This window comes from Henckelia pumila, chromosome 3 (assembly GCF_033568475.1).
Source record: "Henckelia pumila isolate YLH828 chromosome 3, ASM3356847v2, whole genome shotgun sequence".
Taxonomy (NCBI): domain Eukaryota; kingdom Viridiplantae; phylum Streptophyta; class Magnoliopsida; order Lamiales; family Gesneriaceae; genus Henckelia; species Henckelia pumila.
In genome coordinates, this window is record NC_133122.1 from 49140653 (window position 1) to 49163874 (window position 23222).

Here is a 23222-nt window from a genome sequence, read left to right on the forward strand (position 1 = left end):
GATAGAAAAAATCGAATTTTTGGCCGTTGTTCAAGCTATCACCATATCCTATTCATAATTAGTAGCATCATTATTATCTGAATAAATTGAATCTCGTCAATTAAAGTACATATACGAAAAAATAATGAAATACTTAGGGGCAATCTCTCAATCCTCAAATGGTCGGTTGACCCGATTTTTACTTTAATACGAAAAAATAATGAAATACTTAGGGGCAATCTCTCAATCCTCAAATGGTCGGTTGACCCGATTTGGGTTGGACCCATTTACCCAACTAAGCAAAGCCCTCATCCGTAAAAAAATGCCTTTTTTTTTTTTTTAGCTTAATATCCCCTTGAATTTTATTTATTTTTAGCTTAATATCCCCTTTAATCAATTCGTTGCTTTCCCCTGGAAAACTAGTAAACATTTCATTTCACAGCTGTTTTCTTGCACAATTTCATCTTTCGATCGCGATTCTTTTCGAAGGTAATCGATATTCTGTAATAATCTATAATATTTCAGCGCCGCGCCCGCAGAGAACACCTACGCTTGGTAAATTTTCGATTTTTTTTAATGTTCTTTTTGTGTTGTCGTTTAATGTCTGATTTCCGTTTCTCGTTTTACTCCTTTTTCTGTTTTGTTTTTAATATTGTTATGAACTGAACGGTGCGATTTATGGATCCCCTTATTTAAGGTTTTGTTATATGGTCATTGGAAATCGATGGAGATTTCGATTATTATCTGGAATTTTATTTACTGAGTTATTATTATCAACTCGATTAGGGTTAGTTTTATGCGCTGTTCTCTTTGAATTTGCATGATAATCGATAGTGAAAAACTGAGCACTGGCTTTTTTGAAGAAGGAAAGTATTATCGACTTGGTGAAATTTTGTATTTATGAAGCTAATACCTTTTTACGGGCTACGCCTGACCACCCCCTGGCTTGCCCGGATTGCCTGCTTTCTTTGCCCTTTTCTATATTGTACAGATTAATGGAATTTTTGTATTAAATTACTTGTTGCATATCTTGTTTGTGCATTTTTTTTATTTTTATTTTTTACCAGTGTGGTGTTCGCTCCGCAAGTTTGATTCGGAAGGTATACTCTCGCATGAGAGTGAAATAATATCGTGCATTCATTTGCAATGTGTTAGAGCATGTGTTGCTTTCGAGCAAAAAAAATGGATGTGTTTATGATTCATGATTTTCTTTTCAGTCCGAGCCTCCGAGGCTTAATATGATATCAAATTAGAAGCAAGTCTGATCATGCCTGAGATTTTTTTATTTTTTGCTATTGAAGATGAGTTTACCTGGCTTGGTTCGAATTGTGGAGATTGGAGATACATCTTGTCTTTTGGCATGTTTGTGCTTGTGATAACTTTTTCTGTCAGCTTGTTATCGTTCATTTTTTTTTTTAAAATCGTTTTGGCTTGTGTTTGTACAATTGATGGAAGGCTTCATTTTTCTGTTTATACATGCTCACCGGAACGTACATTGGGATTTGATATGGTCTCCAGTTGAGTGTGCACATTGCGCCTGAGTTGAATTTGCCTTCCTGTTGTAGGAACCTTTTCGGACGTGCTATTTTGATGTTTTAGATCAGAAAAATTCAAAGTTGCTCCATTCTGGTGCTTGGAATATTCTTTCTTCTTTTTGGTGGAAATGTCATGTGACGAAATCCTGAAGGCAGTCTTTCCTTTGTTGGACAGCACAGACCTTGTTACATGCATGTTAGTTTGTAAACACTGGCAAGAAATTGCTTGTGACGACTACTTCTGGAAATGCCTTTGTGCCAAGAAATGGCCTTCAATCTGCAAGCGATCATCTCCTCCTACAGCGACTTATCACAAACTATTCAAAACTTTTTATAAACGTCAACGTAGCAAAACCTTACTTCCCCCTAGGCTATCCTTTAATGACTTGGAGTTTTATATTGACCTCTGGACAGAACAAAAGTTGATTTTTTCAGAAGCGGTGCCTGGGACTGACCTGCAAAATGGAACCTGGGCTCCACCTTGTGGGATTTGTGACGTTCTCAAGTTTCACTTGGAAAGTCCTGACTACAAGATGACTTTGCCCGTTCATCCAAGGTTTAGCATTCCTTCAGGCATGGCAGTTACGGTCTCTGTCCTTGTTAGTCGAAAAGATTCCAACAAAGTTGCTTGCATAATGAATAACTCCATTTTTGAATACATTGATCGATCTGCATATCGTGCCCTGGCATTTGACTACCTCGACTTTTCCCCTGCACACCCTTTCGTATCTGGTGTAAGGGCATGGATCTCTTTGCTTTTCACCAATCATAGCGATGATGAACTCTTTGATGTGTTTGGAATTGAACTGGATTTCTGTGATGTCGCCAACTCCAAGGACCAAGTTCTACGGCTGCTGGACATGCTCGACTGGAAATGAGGTATTGGCCTACTTGTTATATATATATTTCACCTGCTTCGTGTTAGTCAACTGGCTATCTTGGTTTTTCTCGACTTTCAGAAATTTCACCCAAGCTTCTGTCTTAAAGTAGCTTCTTCAAATTCGTAGAGCTCTTGTTGGTTGTATACTTGTATTCAACTGATGTACTATCAAATAAATTATTTGTTGGATTTCTAACTTTCGACATATTAATGTAAATTTTGTGTTGCATAAGATGTATTTTAAATTTTATTATCGAATTTAGTCATTTAGTGTAGTGCTATCGAAAAGTTAATTTTGAAACATAACAAATATTGACGTATCATTACATTATATCATCATTCGGATCATTACATTATCATTCAAGCTTAATTATGATTTAATTTAATATAACATAATAAAGTAAACGGTAGAATTTGATCCAATCCAAAAGCAGTGTGTATTTAAAATTTTATCTCCGACAAGATGTAAACCTTACTTTTAGAAATTATAATCTAATTTATATAAATTAATAATATTGAGATCATGAAATTTTATTAATTTAAAAAAATATTAATTAATCGATAAATTGATAATTTATAATTTTAAAAAATATATTTTTTATCCATCGAATTTAATTACATAAAACGTAGTTGTATACAATATCGGATTGTTAAAACAAAATGCATAGCTCCAATCTCTCTTGGACTACAAAATTTCTCTCTTAGATCAACCTCGATCAACCGTTGTTTCACTTCAATTGACTTCCGATGTCGAATTCCAGAAGTGGGGATGTCCCCTGTGGAATGAGCCTCTCCAATACAGTCCAACCCGAGGTCGTGCCGTGCTTGTCGTTACCGTTGTCATTGTCGTCGTCGTTGCAGCTGTGTGTTTAATGTATAATAATATTATATATATTTTTATTGGGCCTGACTTTCACTGTGAATTAAGATATTTTTGGTGTTGGGCTTTAAATATGTCCTAACAAGCAAACCAATTTGTGGCCTTAGCCCAACTTCATATTCATCTGTACTCTGCGGCCCATGAAATTTGGAACCACAAATTTGTACAAATTTGTGGGCTTGGTGATTTCTTCTGCAATAAAAAAAATAAATTTGAAACACAAACCTAGAACTCTAGAAGAATTTTTGTTTCTTCAATTTTTTCTGTTATCCTTTTCCGACGTGCGCCACTTCTTTTATTTGAAAAATTGTTGCTTTTTTGCTTCTTTTTTGGGGGGTTTCAGTCAATGGTCTGAACTTTTCAGTTCACATGCTCATTTATTTTCTATGCATTTAATATGTTGGTGGGCCAAATGTTATATTTGTTATTTTGCCTTGGGTTTAAATCACTTGGGCTTTCTACGTATATTATTTTCCTTTAAGCCTCTAAATGAATTGGGCCTTATATAGTAAATAAAACATTTAATATTGGGCTTATGCCCACCTTTGCCCACATTGTTCTCGGACCCTGTCAGCCCAAGCTCGATCTACACAGTAGCACAAAGCCACAAACCCATGAAACCAAAAACCCCTCTTGCGGAAAACTTGTTTAAGAAGCTCCTTCATGGAAAGTTCCGTTCTTGCTGCCTAAGCGATGAAGTTCCTGAAACTTTCGGCTTCCCTTCTGTGGTTCGCCACTCTGGAATGGTTTGAAGGTACGTTTGGGATAGGAGGGAGCTGAAATTGGTTTCTGTTGATGGGATATATGGATTTTGTTCTGGGATTTTTTTGAGGAAATTTGGTATATTTTTTTGGTCTGCTGTGATGATTTTTTTTCCCTTCCGAATGAAATGAGTGAAACTATTTGGAGTATGTGAAATGGAAATTCTTGCGCAGAGTATTCAGCTCTGCTCTTCAGGTTCTTGCTACACGGATATTTAATTTGTCATATTGGAGTTTTTTCCAGCATAAATTTCTGGTGTAAACTCCTCGCGATAGAGTTCAAATTTTGGGATGAATATGGAAATTTTTAGGAGCTCGGAGCTCTGCAAGTTATTTGTTAACAATGATAATTATTGTTATCGATACTTTCAGTTTGGTCCTCTTTCTGCCATTGATGCTCTAAGGCTCTTTTGGTATCAAAAGCCAAACCAGAAAACATTTTTATTTTTTTAAAGTGTTTTTTTAGTTTACAAGGCGTTTGGAAAGTCATTTAAGTGGTTAAAGAAGCATTTTTTTAAATCAAATTTTAAGCTTTTTCAAAAGCCCAAAATTAGAGCTTAAAAAAACATTTTTTTTAAAAAAAAAAATTTATGAAATCCAAACGGGCTCTAAATCGGCACATTATGATAAGTGAAGGACAAAGCCCAAGCCATTTGTTTTTTCGCTTCTCCCTCCCATTTTGAGGGTGAGGAAGAGATCTGAAGCAATGGCAACTGCGAGAACTGTGATTTCTTGTGTGTTTGCTTTTGTTAGTGTGTTTGTGTACTCAATTGCTAGTGGTTTGGTGAGTTGCTTGTAAATTGTTGAATGATGCTTAGATGTTTCTCGGAATTGTGTTTTCTGCATTGCAGATGCTGAGAGTTGTGATAGTGAGTTTTTTTTATTTGTGCTAGAATGCACTGTTCCCCAAATAGTTGTATGTTTGAATGGAGAAGCAAACCGAATCTGACCATGTAGAAGCATTCCCCACGATGTTTTTAAAATATCGGACTTTGGAGTTCAAGAATGATCCTAAAAATCATTCATTTCTTCTCAGCATAAAATTTTAATTCGGTTATGCCTTTTATAACTGTTATTCCATGCCATATCTTGTGGGCATTTAAAGACTTTCTTCGCGCTCTAAGAAAAGGAGATGTAAGTTGATGTTGTTAGCTAGTGGAAGCAATGTATATATTATTAATAGCTCGTATCCCCTACCAACTCATGTCTCAACTGATTTCAGTTCGAGTTGCTAGTTTCACAACAATGTACCTTAATGTACCTTCATGTTGAATCATTATTGAAACTTGTGGTTCTGTTTTCTGGTTACATAATAAAGTAAAATGGCAGATGGTTTCCTCCAAGATGTCTCATGTCTATTACATGATGTATGACTAGTCCGTCCGTTTACAATATGACGCAGAAACTAATGTTTATTTCTTATGTGAAAAAGAAAAATCTTATCACTCTCTTCTCTAATCTCTCGATAGTTTTCTCTCGCTCAACTGGGTGTGCGGCTGCCTGACTCAGAAGAAGAAAACAAATGGAACGCCCACTTAAGACTAGGGCTGGAGAGGGGTTATATCAAGGGCCTAAGACATGGGCTGGGAAATAAATGAAATTGGGCCAAAGCCAAACAAATCTCCACCTTTTGGCCCAACGTCGGTTCACTGGTTTTGGAGAGTCACCTACAGCATCATCATCGCCCCATAACAGAACACAAAGTTATTACTAGCACCAAAATATGTAGCAAACATAAAGTAAGCTACAACATACAACACAAAGTTCACAAATTTTCAGACAAAATCTAAACTCATCATAAGAACACACAATCACAATTCTCACATAAGAAAGGAATTTCCAATATAAGCCATACCTTCTGCAATTACATCAAGAAGGTAATGGAATCTAACTTCAACATATGTCAACTCCCAATCAAACTGAAGAAAAAACGCAAGCATAATTCTCATAATGGTCAGTATAGTCTAACCCTTTTCTTTTGAGTAAGTTCAGATTCATTCTTTACCTTAACGAGCTCGTTACAGTTCACATCAGAACAATTTTCAAGGTTAGGTACAAGAATGCAAGTGTTGTTAACATGCAAAGAATTATTTTCTTTATACATTGCATTTAACCATTTCACAGAATTTTCAGATTGTAACATTTCTTCTAGATCTATCCCTGGCTAATTGACAATCATTCAAATCACAAAAATTACTTTTATGCACATTTTCAGCAATGTCCTCATGCAAATTTTGCACATTTTCAGAATCAAAACATAGATTATGTAAGTGTTCCACCTTGTTTGGAGCAGTGGCAGGTTCGAGAATAGGGGAATCTTGAAACTTAACTTTAGATTGTCTACCAGGAACACAAGAGTCAACTTTAACATGACAAACATATAAGTTTCTCCATTTGGAGGCTTTGAAAATTACTAAACATCTTTTCAAAATTTTCATAACTCCACTACCCCATCTACCCTGCAAACCATCGTCTTCTAATGCAGCACATGAAATCAGATTATGGCGTAAATCAGGCACATGTCTCATATTTTTCAATATTAACATATAACCAAAATCAAATTTCAAAGAGATTTGACCAAGACCAGCAACTTGACACGACTTATCATTCGCCATACAAACTGACACATGGTTCCCTTCTTGATAATTAGAAAACATAGTTTTTAAAAGGAGACATATGGAACGCGTACGCAGAATCAACAAGCCATTCATTTTCACACAAAGAAATAGAATGCACAGAATTCTCAGTAGACACATCACATATCGCCGTCACAGTAAAAACATCACCCAAATTTTCACTACAAGAATCCACATTTGCATAATGTTCATGTTGATTTGTCGAATCTTGGTTAGGGTTTTGCTTAGGCCTAAAACACTCTCTAATCAAATGACCAATTTCATCACAATTGTAGCATTTTCTATGATTGGGTCCCGACTGGTATCTAGTCTTACTCTTACCTCGATTTTCAACAGAAAATTGGTTATGGTTGTTTGAAGATTTTTGAAAACGATTTCTGGACCTTCCTCTCACAAGCATAACCTCACCCGAATTATTATCACCCTTATTGGTTTTTAAATCTATCTCTTTGTTTTTTAAACCATTCACAACAGTTTTTAATGTTATCTTATCTCTACCATACTTAATGGCAGACTTAACATCACTGTAATTATCAGGGATAGCATTTAACAGAACAATAGGTGTATATTCATCAATATGTTTATCTCCTGTCAGCTTAATATCTTGAATAAGTTTAGTAAACACATCAACATTTTCATCAATGTCTTTGTTCAAATCAAGTTTGAACCGAAAAATTTTTTACTAGGCAAATAAGTCTCAATATAAAGTTCTTTCAAATTTTCCCAAAGTTCTTTAGCCGATTTTAGTTTACCAACTTTCTTTAACACAGAGTCAAATAAATTCAAGATTCTAGAAGAATAAGCAAACTCATCCATTTCAGTTCTTTTCTCAGGAGTTTCAGCAGAAGAGTATTACAATCTATAGCTTTGAAAACTCTTTGTTGAATCAAAATTCCTTTCATTTTCTGCTGCCAAATAGAAAAATTTGTTTTCCCATTAAACGGTTCAAGACTAAAACCAGTAAAAGACATTTTGCTCACAGAAAAAACCAAAGAGAACAAAACCAGCAAGTTCTCACACATAAACCACACAAATCACAGAGAACACAGCGGACGTAAGTAAATCCCAAATATGAAAATTGAAAACACAACAATAACCAACAGGCAAAAAGCCACGGAGATGGAAACACAACAACAACCAATCACACAAATAAATCCTAGGATTTTACCAGCACGTAATCCCATCACATAACATCCGCGGCCTGCGGTTACGCTACTAAAGTGATAATAATGAGGGGTTCCAGCCAATTTACCAGAGCGAAACCCTAAGTAAGAGTTTCAGTTCCCGGCTAACCGAAGATGACCTCAACGGATAGCAATTGACACAACACAACGGGCATCCCAAGCGACCAGTGGACAGCCCAAACGTCCAACAGGCAAAGGCGACGGCGGCGGCACCCAGCGGCGGTGACGGCAGACCGGCGACAATCAGTGGCTCTGATACCACTGTTAGAAATCTGCCGTCTTCATGGTTTGCTTGGCCATCCTTGTTCTTCGTTCTAATCTGCACAGTAAGAACACAACCAGATGAGCAAGCAAGAAACCAAAACAACAACAACAACAATTAACTTGAATTGTTAGAAAGGACTCGGGGTTCAGACGCTACGACTTCTCCGATTCTCCAGCAATCCACAACGAAGACCACAAACGTTCTCACGCCCAAATACACGCTCACAGCCATATATATCCCAGAAAGAAGATCCCGAACAGTGGTATCAGAGCCACCGTCGTCGGTCCGCCGTCATCGCCGCTAGGTGCCGTCGCTGCCGCTGGGTGTTGCTGCCGTCGCCTCTGCCTGTTGGACGTTTGGGCTGTTTGCGGGTCGCTTGGGCTACCCGTTGTGTCGTGTCAATTGCTATCCGTTGAGGTCATCTTTGGTTAGCCGGGAACTGAAACTCTTAGGATTTCGCTCTGGTAAATTGGCTGGAACCCCTCATTATCACTTTAGTAGCATAATCGCTGGCCGCGGATGTTATATGCTGGGATTACGTGCTGGTAGAATCCTAGGATTTATTTGTGTGATTGATTGCTGTCGTGTTTCCATCTCCATGGTTTTTTTCCTGTTGGTTATTGTTGTGTTTCCATATCTGGGATTTAATTAATTCCGCTGGGTTCTCTGTGATTTGTGTGGTTTACTGTTATTCTATGTGAGAACTTGCTGGTTTTCTTTGGTTTTTTATTGTGTGCAAAATGTCTTTTACTGATTTTAGTCATGAACCGTTTAATGGGAAAACAGATTTTTCTATTTGACAGCAGAAAATGAAAGGAATTTTGATTCAACAAAGAGTTTTCAAAGCTATAGACTTGTCATACTCTGCTGCTGAAACTCCTGAGAAAAAAACTAAAATGGATGAGTTTGCTTATTATTCCATAATCTTGAATTTATCTGACTCTGTGTTAAGGAAAGTTGGTAAACTAAAATCGGCTAAAGAACTTTGGAAAAAATTAGAAGAATTTTATACTGAGACTTTTTTGCCTAGTAAATTGTTTTTGCTTGAAAAAATTTTTCGATTCAAACTTGATTTGAATAAAGAGATTGATGAAAATGTTGATGTGGTTACTAAACTTATTCAAGATATTAAGCTGACAGAAGATAAACATATTGATGAATATACACCTATTGTTTTGTTAAATGATATCCCTGATTCTTACAGTGATGTTAAGTCTGTCATTAAGTATGGTAGAGATAAAATAACATTAGAAACTGTTGTGAATGGTTTAAAAAGCAAAGAGTTTAAAAACCAATAAGGGTGATAATAATTCGGATGAGGTTATTCTTGTGATAGGAAGGTCCAGAAATCGTTTTCAAAGATTTTCAAACAACCATAACCAATTTTCTGTTGAAAATCGAGGTAGGAGTAAAACTAGATATTGGTCGGGACCCAATAATAGAAAATGCTACAATTGTTGTGAAATTGGTCATTTCATTAAAGATTGTTCTAGGTCTAAGCAAAACCCTAACCAAGATTCGACAAATCAACATGAAAGATTATGCAAATATGGCTTCTTGTAGTGAAAATTTGGGTGATGTTTTTACTGTGACTGAGATATGTTATGTGGCTGCTGAGAATTCTGTGCATTCTATTTTTTTTTGTGAAAATGAATGGCTTGTTGATTCTGCATGCACGTTCCATATGTCTTCTTTTAAAAACATGTTTTCTAATTATCAAGAAGTGAACCATGGGTCAGTTTGTATGGCGAATGATAAGTCGGTTCAAGTTGCTGGTCTCGGTGATGTCTCTTTGAAATTTGATTATGGTTATATGTTAATCTTGAAAAATGTGAGAGATGTGCCTGATTTACGCCATAATATGATTTCATGTGCTGCATTAGAAGAATATGGTTTGTCATGTTAAAGTTGATTCTTGTGTTCCTGGTAGACAATCTAAAATTAAGTTTCAAAATTCCCCTATTTTCGAACTTGTCACACCTCCAAACAAGGTGGAGCACTTATTTGATCTATGTTTTGATTATGAAAATGTGTCTAGTTTGGATGAATTTCCTGCTAATCTGTTTGAAAACGCTATTGATGATCAAGTTAATGATGATGTGCATGGGACATTGTTGAAAATGTGTCTAAACGTAATCTTTGTGATGAATGATTGTCAATAAGCCAGTGATAGATCTAGAAGGAATGTTAGACAATCACAACGGTTTGATATGCTACATATTACTTCCTATGCATTTAGTTTGTTTGAGTCCTTTGATAACCCTGAAATTAAGTCATATGATGAAATTTTAAAATTTTAAAATTCTGTGAAATGGTTAAATGAAATGTATGAAGAAAATAATTATTTGCATGTTAACAACACTTGCATTCTTGTACCGAAGCTTGAAAATTGTTTTGATGTGCTCGTTAAGGTAAAGAATGAATCTGAACTTACTCAAAAGAAAGAGTTAGACTATACTGACATATTTGTTGCTGTCATAATGTTTATCATTATGAGATTTATGCTTGCGTTTTTATTTCAGTTTGATTGGGAGTTGAAATATGTTGATTTTAAATTCCATTACCTTCTTGATGTAATTGCAAAATGTGTGGTTTATATTGAAAAATTCTTTTCTTACGTGAGAATTGTGTGTTATGAGTTCAAATTTTGTTTGAAAATTTGTGAACTTTGTGTTGTATGTTCTAGCTTACTTTGTGTTTGCTACATGTTTTGGTGCTAATACTAACTTTGTGTTTTGTTGTGGGGCGACGATGATGCTGTAGGGGACTCTCCAAAACCAGTGAACCGACGTTGGGCCAAAAGGTGGAGATTTGTTGGGCTTTGGCCCAATTTCCTTTATTTCCCACCCGATGTCTTAGGCCCTTTATATAACCCCTCTCCAGCCCTAGTCTTATGTGGGCGTTGCATTTGCTTTCTGCTTCTGAGTGAGGCAGCCGCACACCCAGTTGAGCGAGAGAGAAACGATCGAGAGATTAGAGAAGAGAGTGAGATTGAAAGGCTGCTTGGGTTGTTTTCCCCTTTCTTATCGCTCTTCTCCTGTGCTTTGTGTTGTCTTCTTGATCAGTCCCTTCTTGTTCGGGATCTTCTTTCTGTGGTATAGAGGGCTGTGAGCGTGTATTTGGGCGTGGGAACCTTTGTGGTCTTTGTTGTGGATTGCTGGAGAATCGGAGAGGTCGTAGAGTCTGAGCCCCGAGTCCTTATTAGCATTTCACGTTATTTGCTGTTGTTGTTTTGGTTTCTTGCTTGCTCCTCTGGTTGTGTTCTTACTGTGCAGATTAGAACAAAGAACAAGGATGACCAAGCGAACCATGAAGACGGCGGATTCCTAACAAGAGGACCTGAATTCCAGCTTAACGAACATTGCTGTTATAATCAGTGATAGCATCGGCAGTGAGAATCATTCCAGGAAGTTGAATTTGTTTGGAGTCGTTGAGATTCTTAAAGGTATGCGAAGGGAACCCATTTCTGCCTTATCTTTTCTTGTTGATTGCTATCTTCAGATATCGAGCTTTTTTCAAAAGCCGTATGGGAGATGGGCTTCACTTGTCATTTATGTTCCTACATAGCATGCTGGCACTGTTGTTCCAACGACCAACAGTGTGAAGGGAAGGTCTGATGCTGGCACTTCAGCTTATGGCCTGCCTAGGGGTTTCCTGGGTTTACAAGCTCATTCGCACAAATGGTGTTTCAAGAAAAAGGTTGATGTTTTCAGTAGTTCTTAAGTTTGCAATGCCTAAGTGGAATAATTAGGTTATACCTTTCCTCGTGTGAGTTATGTTGCTAGCTTGTACTCGTAGTCATTTTTATACTTACGAAATCCTTCTGAAAAGCTCTTTTGAGTTGTTCCTTCACAAATTTGAAGTCAGAAGTGCTGGTTAGAAGTATTTCTAAACACTACCTTAATCCCATATTACTTGCTTCAGACTCAGACGCGGTTAGTTGAGAATCTTGAGATATTAGCGTGATGCAAGAAATGACATGTTTTTTACGTCACCTTTACTTAATTATAGTGTGCGTGTATAAACTTGTTATTAAATTTATGTATGGGCGATTTATATATTTATACAACCATGCAGTTAATATTTGGAAGTAGTGCATTTAATTTGGAAACCCACAACCATAACTTTTCACCACTTTAAAGTTTTAAGACCTATTTCTGTTGAGAAGGCAAGAAGACTGTAAGATACGCATTTATTAAGCTATTAATATAGCAACATTTGTCAGCCTGTCGATCTCATCTTAATATTAGGATCTCACGACCGATAATCGATTTGATTTATTTCTATCGTTAAAAGTAGTATTTTTTTACCTTATTCGAGTCAAAAATCAGTCTTACAAAATTAATTTGTGTGACTATTTCATATAAGTTTTTGTATCCTATGAATTTTCATTTACAAACATTCTTAAAAACTTATCCTAATAGCTTTCACAAACATTCTTAATATAATGATACTTTTAACGCGATTTGAATTATATGTCACTAATAGATATTTCAATTAACTAAGTAAGGAACACGTGCTTCGCGCGTGGAAGCACTTTGCCTGTGTCACATTAACTATTTAATTGAATACAAAATGATGTTTATGTGAAATATTTTGAAACGGAATAATGGTAAGAAAAATATGGCTAACAATATCCATAAATTCATTATTTTTTTTAAAAAAAAATATTCATGACTTACAATTCTTGATCTTTATTATTGTTTATTTGTCCGTTTTTTCTTGGTCATGTTGCTGACATATCTATATTTTTATTACCTTCAAGCTCGATGCCTATGATGTGTTAGTCACCATAATGATCTCCAAGTTTTTATTATTTTTTTTGGGTATTAATGTGTTGAATCTTCTTTTCAGTAACTGAATTAATAATTAATGTGTTTATATCACATTATTCTTTCTACTCTCTACTTTACTTATAATTGCTTTTAAATAATGATGTATTCTCTTTATATGTTAAAAAAATGTGTTGTGAATTTCGAACATTCATTGACATAACTATCTAATTCATATTATTAAAAAGCATGATATTTAGTTCGATATCACATAAGAAATAAAACATACCCTATTTCTTTCTTTATTATATCTCGTGTTTGACAAACTATAGTTTCCTATAAACCAAATTAATGGTGAAATTTTTTGTAAATATGAATATAATCACGGGATAGATTTTTATAGATTTATGAAATTTTATATTTATAAAGATTTGTTCACATCGGAGGAAGAATTTTTGATTTCTCAATATCGATTCATGTCATATTACCTCCTGCTTATTGAAAAATAATCCTTCAAGTAATATATTTAATTTTTTGTTCTCTATTAACTGATTGTTAACAACTCTTAACTTTTCTTATCCCTCTTCTTCTTGTATAATCCAGTAAAGAGAGTTTTGCACCATAACTTTTATCTCATGTGAAAATTTTCAAATATAAAACAAAAAATTAAACAAAGGAATATATACTCGGTAAAATACATCTAATTATGCATAAACAATTTTGATATGCTACTCATCCACCATATCCACCTCAACGATGCTCACAAAGGTAGACACGATAGTTGACAACATATCAAAAAAGCTTTTGATTGTCCCTTGACAACATAGCTATCACTATTATTCCTACCAGAGTCATCGTTGCCGCCACTTCATTATCACCACCACTACTTAGTTATATTTTTCCAACATACTGAGTACTTCGCCCAGTTTTTTTCTTATTTATTTTCGATAAATCGTAAAATTATATCATTTTTAAATTTTTTGTTGAATATTTAGGTGTTAAATAAGAAATTTGATTGATCTACTGAATGATAATTCTAACTCACAAAAATGGAATAATTTATTGACATAAAAAGTAATTTGCAGCAAGATATATGTGATAAGAATTGAGCTTCAAAAATCCAAAACAACGCCTATATATGTGTGTATTGATAATGCTAAAGGTACAACAAATATATATCGTATATCGATATTTAATTAAAATAATTATATCGTGAGATTTTGCTATTGTATCGTGAGATTTTTATTGAATTTATCATAAGATTTTATAAATGGAATTTTTGTATTGAATATTTATATATATAATTGTGAAATAATTTCCAGCAAATAATATTATCGCAAAAAGGCTTACATGTTGCAATATTTTGAGAAATTTCCCATGGCATATATAACTGTGACATTTCAAGCTCAATTTTCATTGGTTGAAAAACAGAGGAAAAATCATTATATAATACATAATTAAGATTAATTTTGATCCAGACTTTTGTGCCATGTTTTGTTGACATCTTGTACCCCTGATGAATAAAATACTAAGGCTCCATTTGTAGTATGTATTATTAATCTATATATTATTCATCTTATTCAATTACACGTCTTTCTCATCGTATTATTTATTCATCTAGTAATTACTTATTTTATATCAATCAAATAATTAATTATTTATCTTACATAAATCAAATCATTGAATTTAAATTACTATATTAAAATATTAATTTGTCATTTTAATATAAAATTTAATCAATCAAATCAAATAAACTATAATACATCAATAAAATCAAATATTATATTCATTATCATTTCTTATTTATTTTTTATTGTATTATGTTACTTATCATGTATTATTTATCTCATCATATCTATCAAACGATACCTTACATTTATATTATAAACAATACACACGTACATAAATACCAACACAGATGCCACAATGAGATCGGAAATGAAAATCAAAATGTGAAAATTGTTGGACAACGGGGATGTCGGGGAATTGGACAAAGAGCAAAAAACATTATGGAATACCAAAAAAATTAAAAGAATAGTAACAAAAAAATTAAGATAATCTCCAATCATAGGTGCCTCGTTTTGGAAAAAACGTAATTACTAATTACAATAGTCAATCATTTATTAACAGAAGTTAGTGTAAAAAATAATTGTTTGGAAAAAAATATTTCAAATTAAATTCATACAATAAATGTAACGCTAGCATGAAAAGTTCAACATAAAATAAAATAACAATTATTCTTATATCCAATTGTAATGTTTATAGAAGTAATGAACCGACAAAGAATTGGAAGGCATACAATTTTAATAGCAGAAAGATCAAAATTAAATCCGCATGTAGATATATCGGCAATGAAAATAGCCCAGTTTGAAACAAGATCACTTCAGAAACCGAAAAGCTCGCTAAATAGTTTTTTTTTTTTTTTGTTAGAACTTAAATTCAGATTATTTATTACTGTGTGGGCATTTTGTGAGGCATTTGTTACAAAATCTCACGATGCAATAGCAAAATCTCACGACAAGTGTAGAAATACCATTTTCGAATAATAACCTTTTATAGATAAAATAAACGAAGGAAAATGAGTTATATGTTTTGCATATATTTGAGCATATGAGAAGAACAAGAAGTTTAAAATGAAGTGGTGATCCACGGATCAAAATGGATATGAGCCTTAAGTATCAAGAGAATTGGGCATCATAAATATAAAAATTTATTAAAATGTGCAACACAATAATGATTGAAATTTAGAAAACCTGCTTGATTTGAAATCTCGTTCTTTTCTTTTCTTCCTTGACTCAGACGCATCATTCAGTCGTGTTTTTCCTTCTGAGGCACTTTTTGCAAATGCTTTTAATAGTAATTCAATTGAGTTAATGTAAACCAAGATAAACAGGGTAATTAATTATATTGCGATACGTGAGATTCATAATAACTTGTAAAAATATATCTTGGGATGTATAATTTGAGCACGTGATATCCAAATTCTTAGAACTACTACCTTCAAATAATAACCTATTAATAAAGAAATTGTAGAGCATTACTGCATATCAAAAGCACGACAATAATAAAAATTGACATATTTGAGTGCAAATATTAAATACGTTGAAGCAACAATACATGTAAATATAAATTATAATATGAACCCGGAAGAATAAAAAGTGTAAATGCGTGCTTTCTGTATAATATTGGATGCTGATCTTTTCGATGAGGAAATGGAAGGTGTTCAACTTATGACGAATTTGTGATGAGCAAATTGTAGGATCGTACACGTAATTTACTGTGTTTCATTTGATTGTTGAGTGCAATAATTTATTAATGATCAACCTCCTTGCAGAGCAGACTTAAGATCTTCAATTAATTTTAGTGGTGACCATCTCCACAAAGCCCCAATACGGCCTACTATTCTTACTAGTATCTGGAAGAGTTTTACGATCCATCATAATGAGTCGCAATAAAAGTTGTGTCTCGATATGTACTTCGCAAGCCAAGAACCAACCACACCATTGTTAGCAAATGCATGCCAAGTATACAAATAGATTGCACATACGACTTTGTATCATTAGTTGTCTGGTGGGTCACCTGGCTTACATACATGAATCTCGATATTCGGGTCCGACTGGCTTGGTCTTAATAATTTGTTTCCTCTCCTTGTCCCATTTGTAGTTCCGAATCAAGGTACGTAGTTCACTGCAAATGAAATCAAGTGTTGCATAAATAAATCTTTGTAGATGGAAGTTTGGCACGTTGCACATTAATGGATGTAATGGAATCTGTGCATTATGACGGAGACATTGAGTTTAATGAGGGCTAACCGCTTGACTCTTGGGGGTGTGGCTGTTGATCAATTCATTTGAATCATTTTCCAGCGTCTCGTTTCAATTTGTTAGGAATAGTGATCAATTTGAAATACTGCTACTAATTGTTGTTTTATAATATGAGGGTGTAGTCGTAATTTCACAATTACAAAGTTCAAGATTTATTCACAAAATAGATAAATACGATCGGGGGTAATTATTTATTATAAATTTGTATCCATCATGAAATGTGGATACACTAATTAGCTAACAAGTTTTTAAGTGAATGAGAAGAAGCATTTAATTTTCAAGGATATCTGAATTTAATGGAAAGCTACTTTTATATGCCATAATAATTAATAATAATTTCTCAAGTCATATGACGCTTAATATTTCTCTCTCTCTCTCTCTCTCTCTATATATATATATATATATATATTTATTTATTTATATTATATATATGTATGGAAAGAGAGCACCCACAATATTAATACATTTGGGAGTCCAAATATATACTTTACGTAAACAATCTCAACTTTAAATTACATGTGGCAGGTAATTTAGATATCATCTCATTAACTTTTATCTTTATTAAGAATACTTCCAAAAAATACTAACATATAAATACCTATTTTCACTGCAAATAGGTTTTATTTCGATGTAAAATATTATTTTTTTTTCTATATATCATCCGTGTATATCAGTATATCCTAATCGAAATATTCATTTAATATATAATTTTATGTTTGCGTGCACGAGTCATGCATGTGAGTTTTATATTAGATTAGCTAATTAGCAATGAATAAGGAGAACATACATCTGTCACAACCCACCTTGTTTATTATGGCATACTCCACCTCAAAACTTCCTGAAGTGTAACATTGATGCAGCCCTTAATTTAGAGGGAAAGAGTATTTATGTGGGCATGATTCTTAGGGACGATACAGGAGACTTTATTGCGGCCCGAACTATTGTTATTCCAGGTATACATATTGTCAAGGAAGCAGAAGCCATAGGTTTGTTGGAAGCTTTGTCATGGATACACCAATTGGGTTTGAATATGGTGCACTTTGAGATGGATGCTAAAACAGTAGTTGATGCAGTGCACAAAGGAAATCAGGACATATCAGAGTTTGGATCAATAGTAGAACACTGTAGACTTTTGTTGAATGCACAATTTGGTCACTGTTTAAAGTGGGCGAGTCGACATTCTAATATTATCGCTCATAGTTTGGCTAAAGTCGCTTGTTTATTTTCTAGTCCTATGGTTTGGACTAGGGCTGGCATACGTATCGAAAAACCGGAATTTTGGCATATCGTACCGAAATTTTTTCAATATACAGACATTTTTTGGTATACCGAATTTTTTTTTTGGTATTTATACGGTATCAATATAAATTTTTTTTCGTACCAAAGTTTCGAAATTTTACTATCGGTATCGGTATGAATTTTTTTCATACCAATATTTGTAGTAAGGTATACCGAAAAACCATCCCTAGTTTGGACTGACCCTCCTAGTCTTATTTCTTGTCTTTTGAACAGCTTTTGTAATAATCTTTCTCATTAATGTTATGTGGGTTTGATTTAAAAAAAAAAAAAAGGAGAACATACATGTAACATGCAATAACGTCAATTGAATGATGGGCAGGCAACCAACAACGCCATCTAATTTAATTTAATCTAATTTATTATTGTTCCACACAAGTTTCAAGCCCGAATGCCAAAGACATGCGTCTTTAAATAATTAAATGTTACAATTATATATAGTTCATAGTTTATTAATTAAAAACCTATTAAAAATGGAAATGGGAGGCATTATATATTCCCAAACGCTATTTATGCTCAACCCTGTTCAAGATTCTTACCGACACAACACGATTCATGCCAACTCCACGCAGACCCCCGGACAAAATTTTAATCGAGTCGAACTCGATTAAGTACAAGATTTGTGTATATCTCTCATATACATTTAAACCGCTTGGTTGATCGATGAGACGATGATTAATAAATAATATAATAATAAATTAACTCGAATAAGATCATAATGATGTATTACACAATACTTCAAATAAATTGAACCAAACAACATGTATATATGACGAAACAAAACAAGGAATCGATCAATCTATTATCATACATCTCAAACATGTATGTCATTTTAGTAATAATAACAAAAGGGAAGGCTAACTCGTTAATCCCTTAAAACTTTTGCTTCTTTAATTTATTTGATTATTAATATTATCGTCTTCTCTTCCCCATTGAGTAAAGGGCCAACTTCTCTGCGACTGCGTGCTTTGCAAATTCATATCTCACGCTTTAATAACTGTAACTACTCGTATTTATGTAACTGTAGGCGTTTACCTTCGTTATGCTCTGCTTGCATGCCACGATCCGATAACTGCAGCCATCGATCGAGCGATGGGGTCGTGCTTCTCGCGTGACGATGAATCAACGGCGAGGAGAAGACCGTCGAAACGGATCGCGAATCACTCGGCGGCGCCGGCGGGAAGCAGTCGGTGGGCGAGGATTCGATCCTCGAGGAAAGAGGATGGCTTGATTCGCGAGCAAGCGCTGGCGGCGGCGATCCTGTTTCAGCAACAGATGCAGAACGGCGGTGCTACGCAGTTTGACAGGTCGTCTTCGTTGAGGTATCCGAGTGTTAAAGAGAAGAAAAATCAGGCGTTGCCGAGGAGTTCGAGCTCCAGAGCTAGGTCGCTAACTGATCCCTTGCTACAACCTCATCAACTTGTTAATCAGGTAAAAAACGGAGTATCAATTATTTGTTTATTTATATTTGTAGTTTTTCTACTTTAGATGTTTTTTTTTTCTGATTAATGTTCTTGTTTTACAAGTTGAAATTGTTTGATTCATAGTCATGAACATCCAAAATTCAGCTTTGTTTTGTGATTTATCTACAGTTTACCGAGGTGATTAGAGAAACTTTGAGTTGGTAATATTATGTTGAGAATGGTCTAACCAATAATGGAGTTTGGCTGTAAAGTGGAAGCTTTTATAGCTTTATCGAAGTTTGCGTTGTTTGGCTTTTGTTAAAAAATTAGTTGGTGCAAAATGACACCATAAAATATCTTTTATTAATCATAGTTTTATTAGACGACGATTTTTTTTAAAAAAAAAATAAATCATTGTTGACTACATATTAATACTTCATTCGTGCTCCGCAATTTTACGAAACTCGTTCTTCGGATAATTTTTTTTTTCCGCGTAGATTGTTTAATTGCTGTAAGAATTTTGTCTTTTATTTTCAGCCCATGAAAGCAAGGTTTTTAATTTTTATAGCAGTTTTCATTTGCTCATGCTGGAGGGTCCAACATTAATGTCAGTTGATGAACTTGTTTTAGTTTTATTATCACACAACATATACATTTTCTAAATCTTATAATGTTAAATGATGATGGAGAGCAATTTGAGCTGAGAGTCTTGTTATTTCTGGGATCAAGGCAGATAAAATTCTGTGGTCCGAACTCTGAATCGTTAAGGGTGGCTTGCCTTGGACTATTTCTGGTGTTGTATTTGGAACGGAAGATGCAGGCAAGCATCGCCAGGGCCACTTAATGTAAACTTACAATGAAATTTTTCATTTGATGGGATACTGCTTGTGTCCAAAGTTGATTGTAGGGGCGGCGGTGAGTGGTAATATTACATGGCCAGGGTCTAATATTTGTGTTGAGATTTCCACTGTGATCTGTGTGGTTCTTTAATGTTCTAGTCCATTCGAGTTTTTGCCTCCAAATATTTCAGTTTCTTTTTTCACGTAAAAACATGTTTTTTTGCTAGATTGGATAAGGTTGCCTCAACTGGCGGTCTTCTAATTCTTCTATCATCTTGAATTTTGCATCCAACGTCTAGATAACTAAATCAGTTCAAATGAAATTTTGTTCTTTTTCTATTGTCCCAGCATTTGGTAGCAAATCACATATTGATCTACTGTTCTCTTTTAAGGATTATCATATGATCAGTTATGTATTTGCAGGATATCAACCTTGAGAATCTTGAAACCAGCCATTTCGTACTTGTTCATGGTGGTGGCTTTGGTGCCTGGTGCTGGTACAAAACGATTGCGCTGCTAGAAGAAGATGGATATAAAGTAACAGCAGTGGATTTGACTGGTTCTGGTATTCATTCATTTGACACGAACCACATCACCAGTCTTTCACAATATGTAAAACCTCTTACTGATTTTTTGGAGAAGCTGGCTGAAGGAGAGAAGGTAAGAGATTATCAGATCATTGTAAAACTTAATAATAATAATCTGTGTATGCTACCTTTCAGGACTTTGTTTGCTATGATTTTTAAATACTACTCCACTAGAAAGGTGTAGTACTATTATGAAATATTAGTGAGTTCTTTCCCTCGAAAGTTTCAAAACACCATGTTTTTTTCTGTAAATAATGTACTAGATTCATGCAGGTGGTTTTAGTTGGACATGATTTTGGGGGCGCATGTATATCGTATGCAATGGAGTTGTTTCCCTCGAAAGTTTCAAAAGCGATTTTTATTGCTGCAACAATGTTGATCGATGGCCAAAGTGCCCTTGATATGTTTTCAGAGGTCTGTCTTCTATCTGGCCTACTCCGTATTTTCAAATTATATGCAATGGTTTTTAGTACTAATGTATGTCCTTATCATGATACCTAAACGTAAAATGACTCTCCTGGTGTTTTGGTCCTTGATGAAGCTCCTAAACATTTTCTTGATACTTGCACTCGGTTCTTTGCCACTCTTATTAAGGGTAAGGGTAAGGGTAAATATACACCATTTAAGATCTTAAGACCATGTCTGGATACTTCTTCTTGACTACATGGTCGTATCTCGGTCATGCCGTCCCACGTGAGCATTCAGAGTTGATGTAGTATTATTAGTAGTGCAGAATGTTGTTCACTGCATGGAAAATTAAAAGAAACTGAAATGGGATTACTATTGCAGGCAGAATCAAACGAATTGATGCAACGAGCACAGGTATTCCAATATGCCAATGGAAATAATCAACCTCCAACTGCGATTGATTTCGATAAATCCCTCTTGAAAGACTTGCTATTCAACCAGACTCCCACAAAGGTACGGCGTACCAATTTTAATCTAAGAAATTGATCTCACGTCTGCGCATGTATTTTAAATTTTCGATCGACTATTACTATATCCTTGTTCTTTCTCCTTTGCCCAGGACGTTGCATTGGCTTCTGTTTCAATGAGACCAATTCCCTTTGCACCAGTTCTGGAGAAACTCTCTTTTTCTGAAACAAAGCACGGGGTTGTGAGAAGGTTTTTCATCAAAGCGCTGGAAGACAATGCCATACCCATTGCTGTACAAGAGCGCATGATAAATAGAAGCCCTCCGGAGCAGGTATTCAATCTTAAAGGTGCAGATCATTCACCTTTTTTCTCAAAGCCTCAGGCGTTGCATAAACTTTTGGTAGAGGTTTCAAAGATTCCATGAAAACTTTCTAGTATAACAACCATTTCTGAAGTCAATCCATCCATGAGTTTCTGCATCCTGAGCGTTTTAACATTGCACAGAGATGCGGTCTCTATTGATTTATTTTTGTTTAAGCTAATGGGTAGATATGTAACTTCGCTTTTTTACTTCGTAAAAACTTTCAACATTTTGTGTTATAAGATGCTACATTCATATCAGCAGCTGGTGATATACCATTTCCTGGAAAATGTTGAATAAAAGAGATAAGATAGTTCCTTGATTGATTGTGCATTGCCATCATTTTCCTACCCATCTGTATTAACAATTGGTGATTTGATTCCATAATCCACTCCTTTTTATCTTGTTACATAATATTTTCATCTCCTGTATTGCGCATGTAAATAGATAGTTCTCGTAAAATTAAATCCCAATACATAAAACACCGAACACGTATTGAAACAGTACTGTAGAATATGCAAAAGAGTAATAAACTCGTGAAATCCAATGGGAGTAGTATGCGAATCGGCGACAATTTAAAACTAGTTGGATACTGAAATTCTATTGGGTCTACGCAACAAGTGAACTCTAATGCATGACTCGGAAGATACAATTGTATCGCACTCGTGATTTGGAACTTATTCCCTACTGAAGTTCATCTGAACAAATAACAATGCAAGTACCCTGCTACCACCATTAAGCATTAGAACCCAACACTGCCACCACCGGCAATCTTAGCGCTGAATTCCTTTTGAAATATGAACCAATAATTGTACAACAAATGCAATCCCAGGGGAGCCGGCAGTGCAACACTTACCCTAACAAGAAATGCCGCAAACATTACATCTCTGAGAAGAAATGTTTACCCGAAACTCAAGTTGATTCTATCAACCTTCAATTAATACTGCATTAAATAAGAAAATATCGACAACCCTTCGATCTACTGGTTGAATGGACTCTAATCGAGTCATTGTGGATCAAATGGCCTAAATCCTTAGGCAATGTGGGATCTATATGCAATGGTATGGATCTCAAGCGGCCAAAAAAAAAATAAATTTAGGCCATCACTGACAGAAGCATATCATAACCAGAAACCTCACTTGTT

The 23222-nt window shown here is 34.7% G+C and overlaps 2 protein-coding genes across 4 annotated transcripts; both read left to right on the plus strand.

Moving 5' to 3' along the window:
- The first annotated feature begins 355 nt into the window (after positions 1-355).
- Positions 356-2619, plus strand: LOC140891588 (F-box protein At5g39250). 3 transcript variants are annotated; one of them, XM_073300165.1, is made up of 2 exons: positions 356-534; positions 1498-2619. In XM_073300165.1, the coding sequence occupies exon 2, from the start codon at positions 1643-1645 to the stop codon at positions 2390-2392; it is 750 nt and encodes a 249-aa protein (XP_073156266.1). In that variant the 5' UTR covers positions 356-534; positions 1498-1642; the 3' UTR covers positions 2393-2619. The 3 variants fall into 3 exon arrangements, with proteins under 3 accessions (XP_073156266.1, XP_073156265.1, XP_073156268.1); XM_073300164.1 differs by having other exon boundaries at positions 1545-2619; XM_073300167.1 differs by having other exon boundaries at positions 374-468; positions 1545-2619.
- A 16191-nt stretch (positions 2620-18810) lies between these two features.
- LOC140889783 (putative methylesterase 11, chloroplastic) lies at positions 18811-22402 on the plus strand. The gene is made up of 5 exons (XM_073297509.1): positions 18811-19443; positions 20678-20914; positions 21115-21255; positions 21631-21762; positions 21869-22402. Exons 1-5 carry the CDS (start codon positions 19105-19107, stop codon positions 22139-22141), a joined length of 1122 nt encoding a protein of 373 aa, XP_073153610.1. The 5' UTR covers positions 18811-19104; the 3' UTR covers positions 22142-22402.
- The last annotated feature ends 820 nt before the right edge of the window (positions 22403-23222 follow it).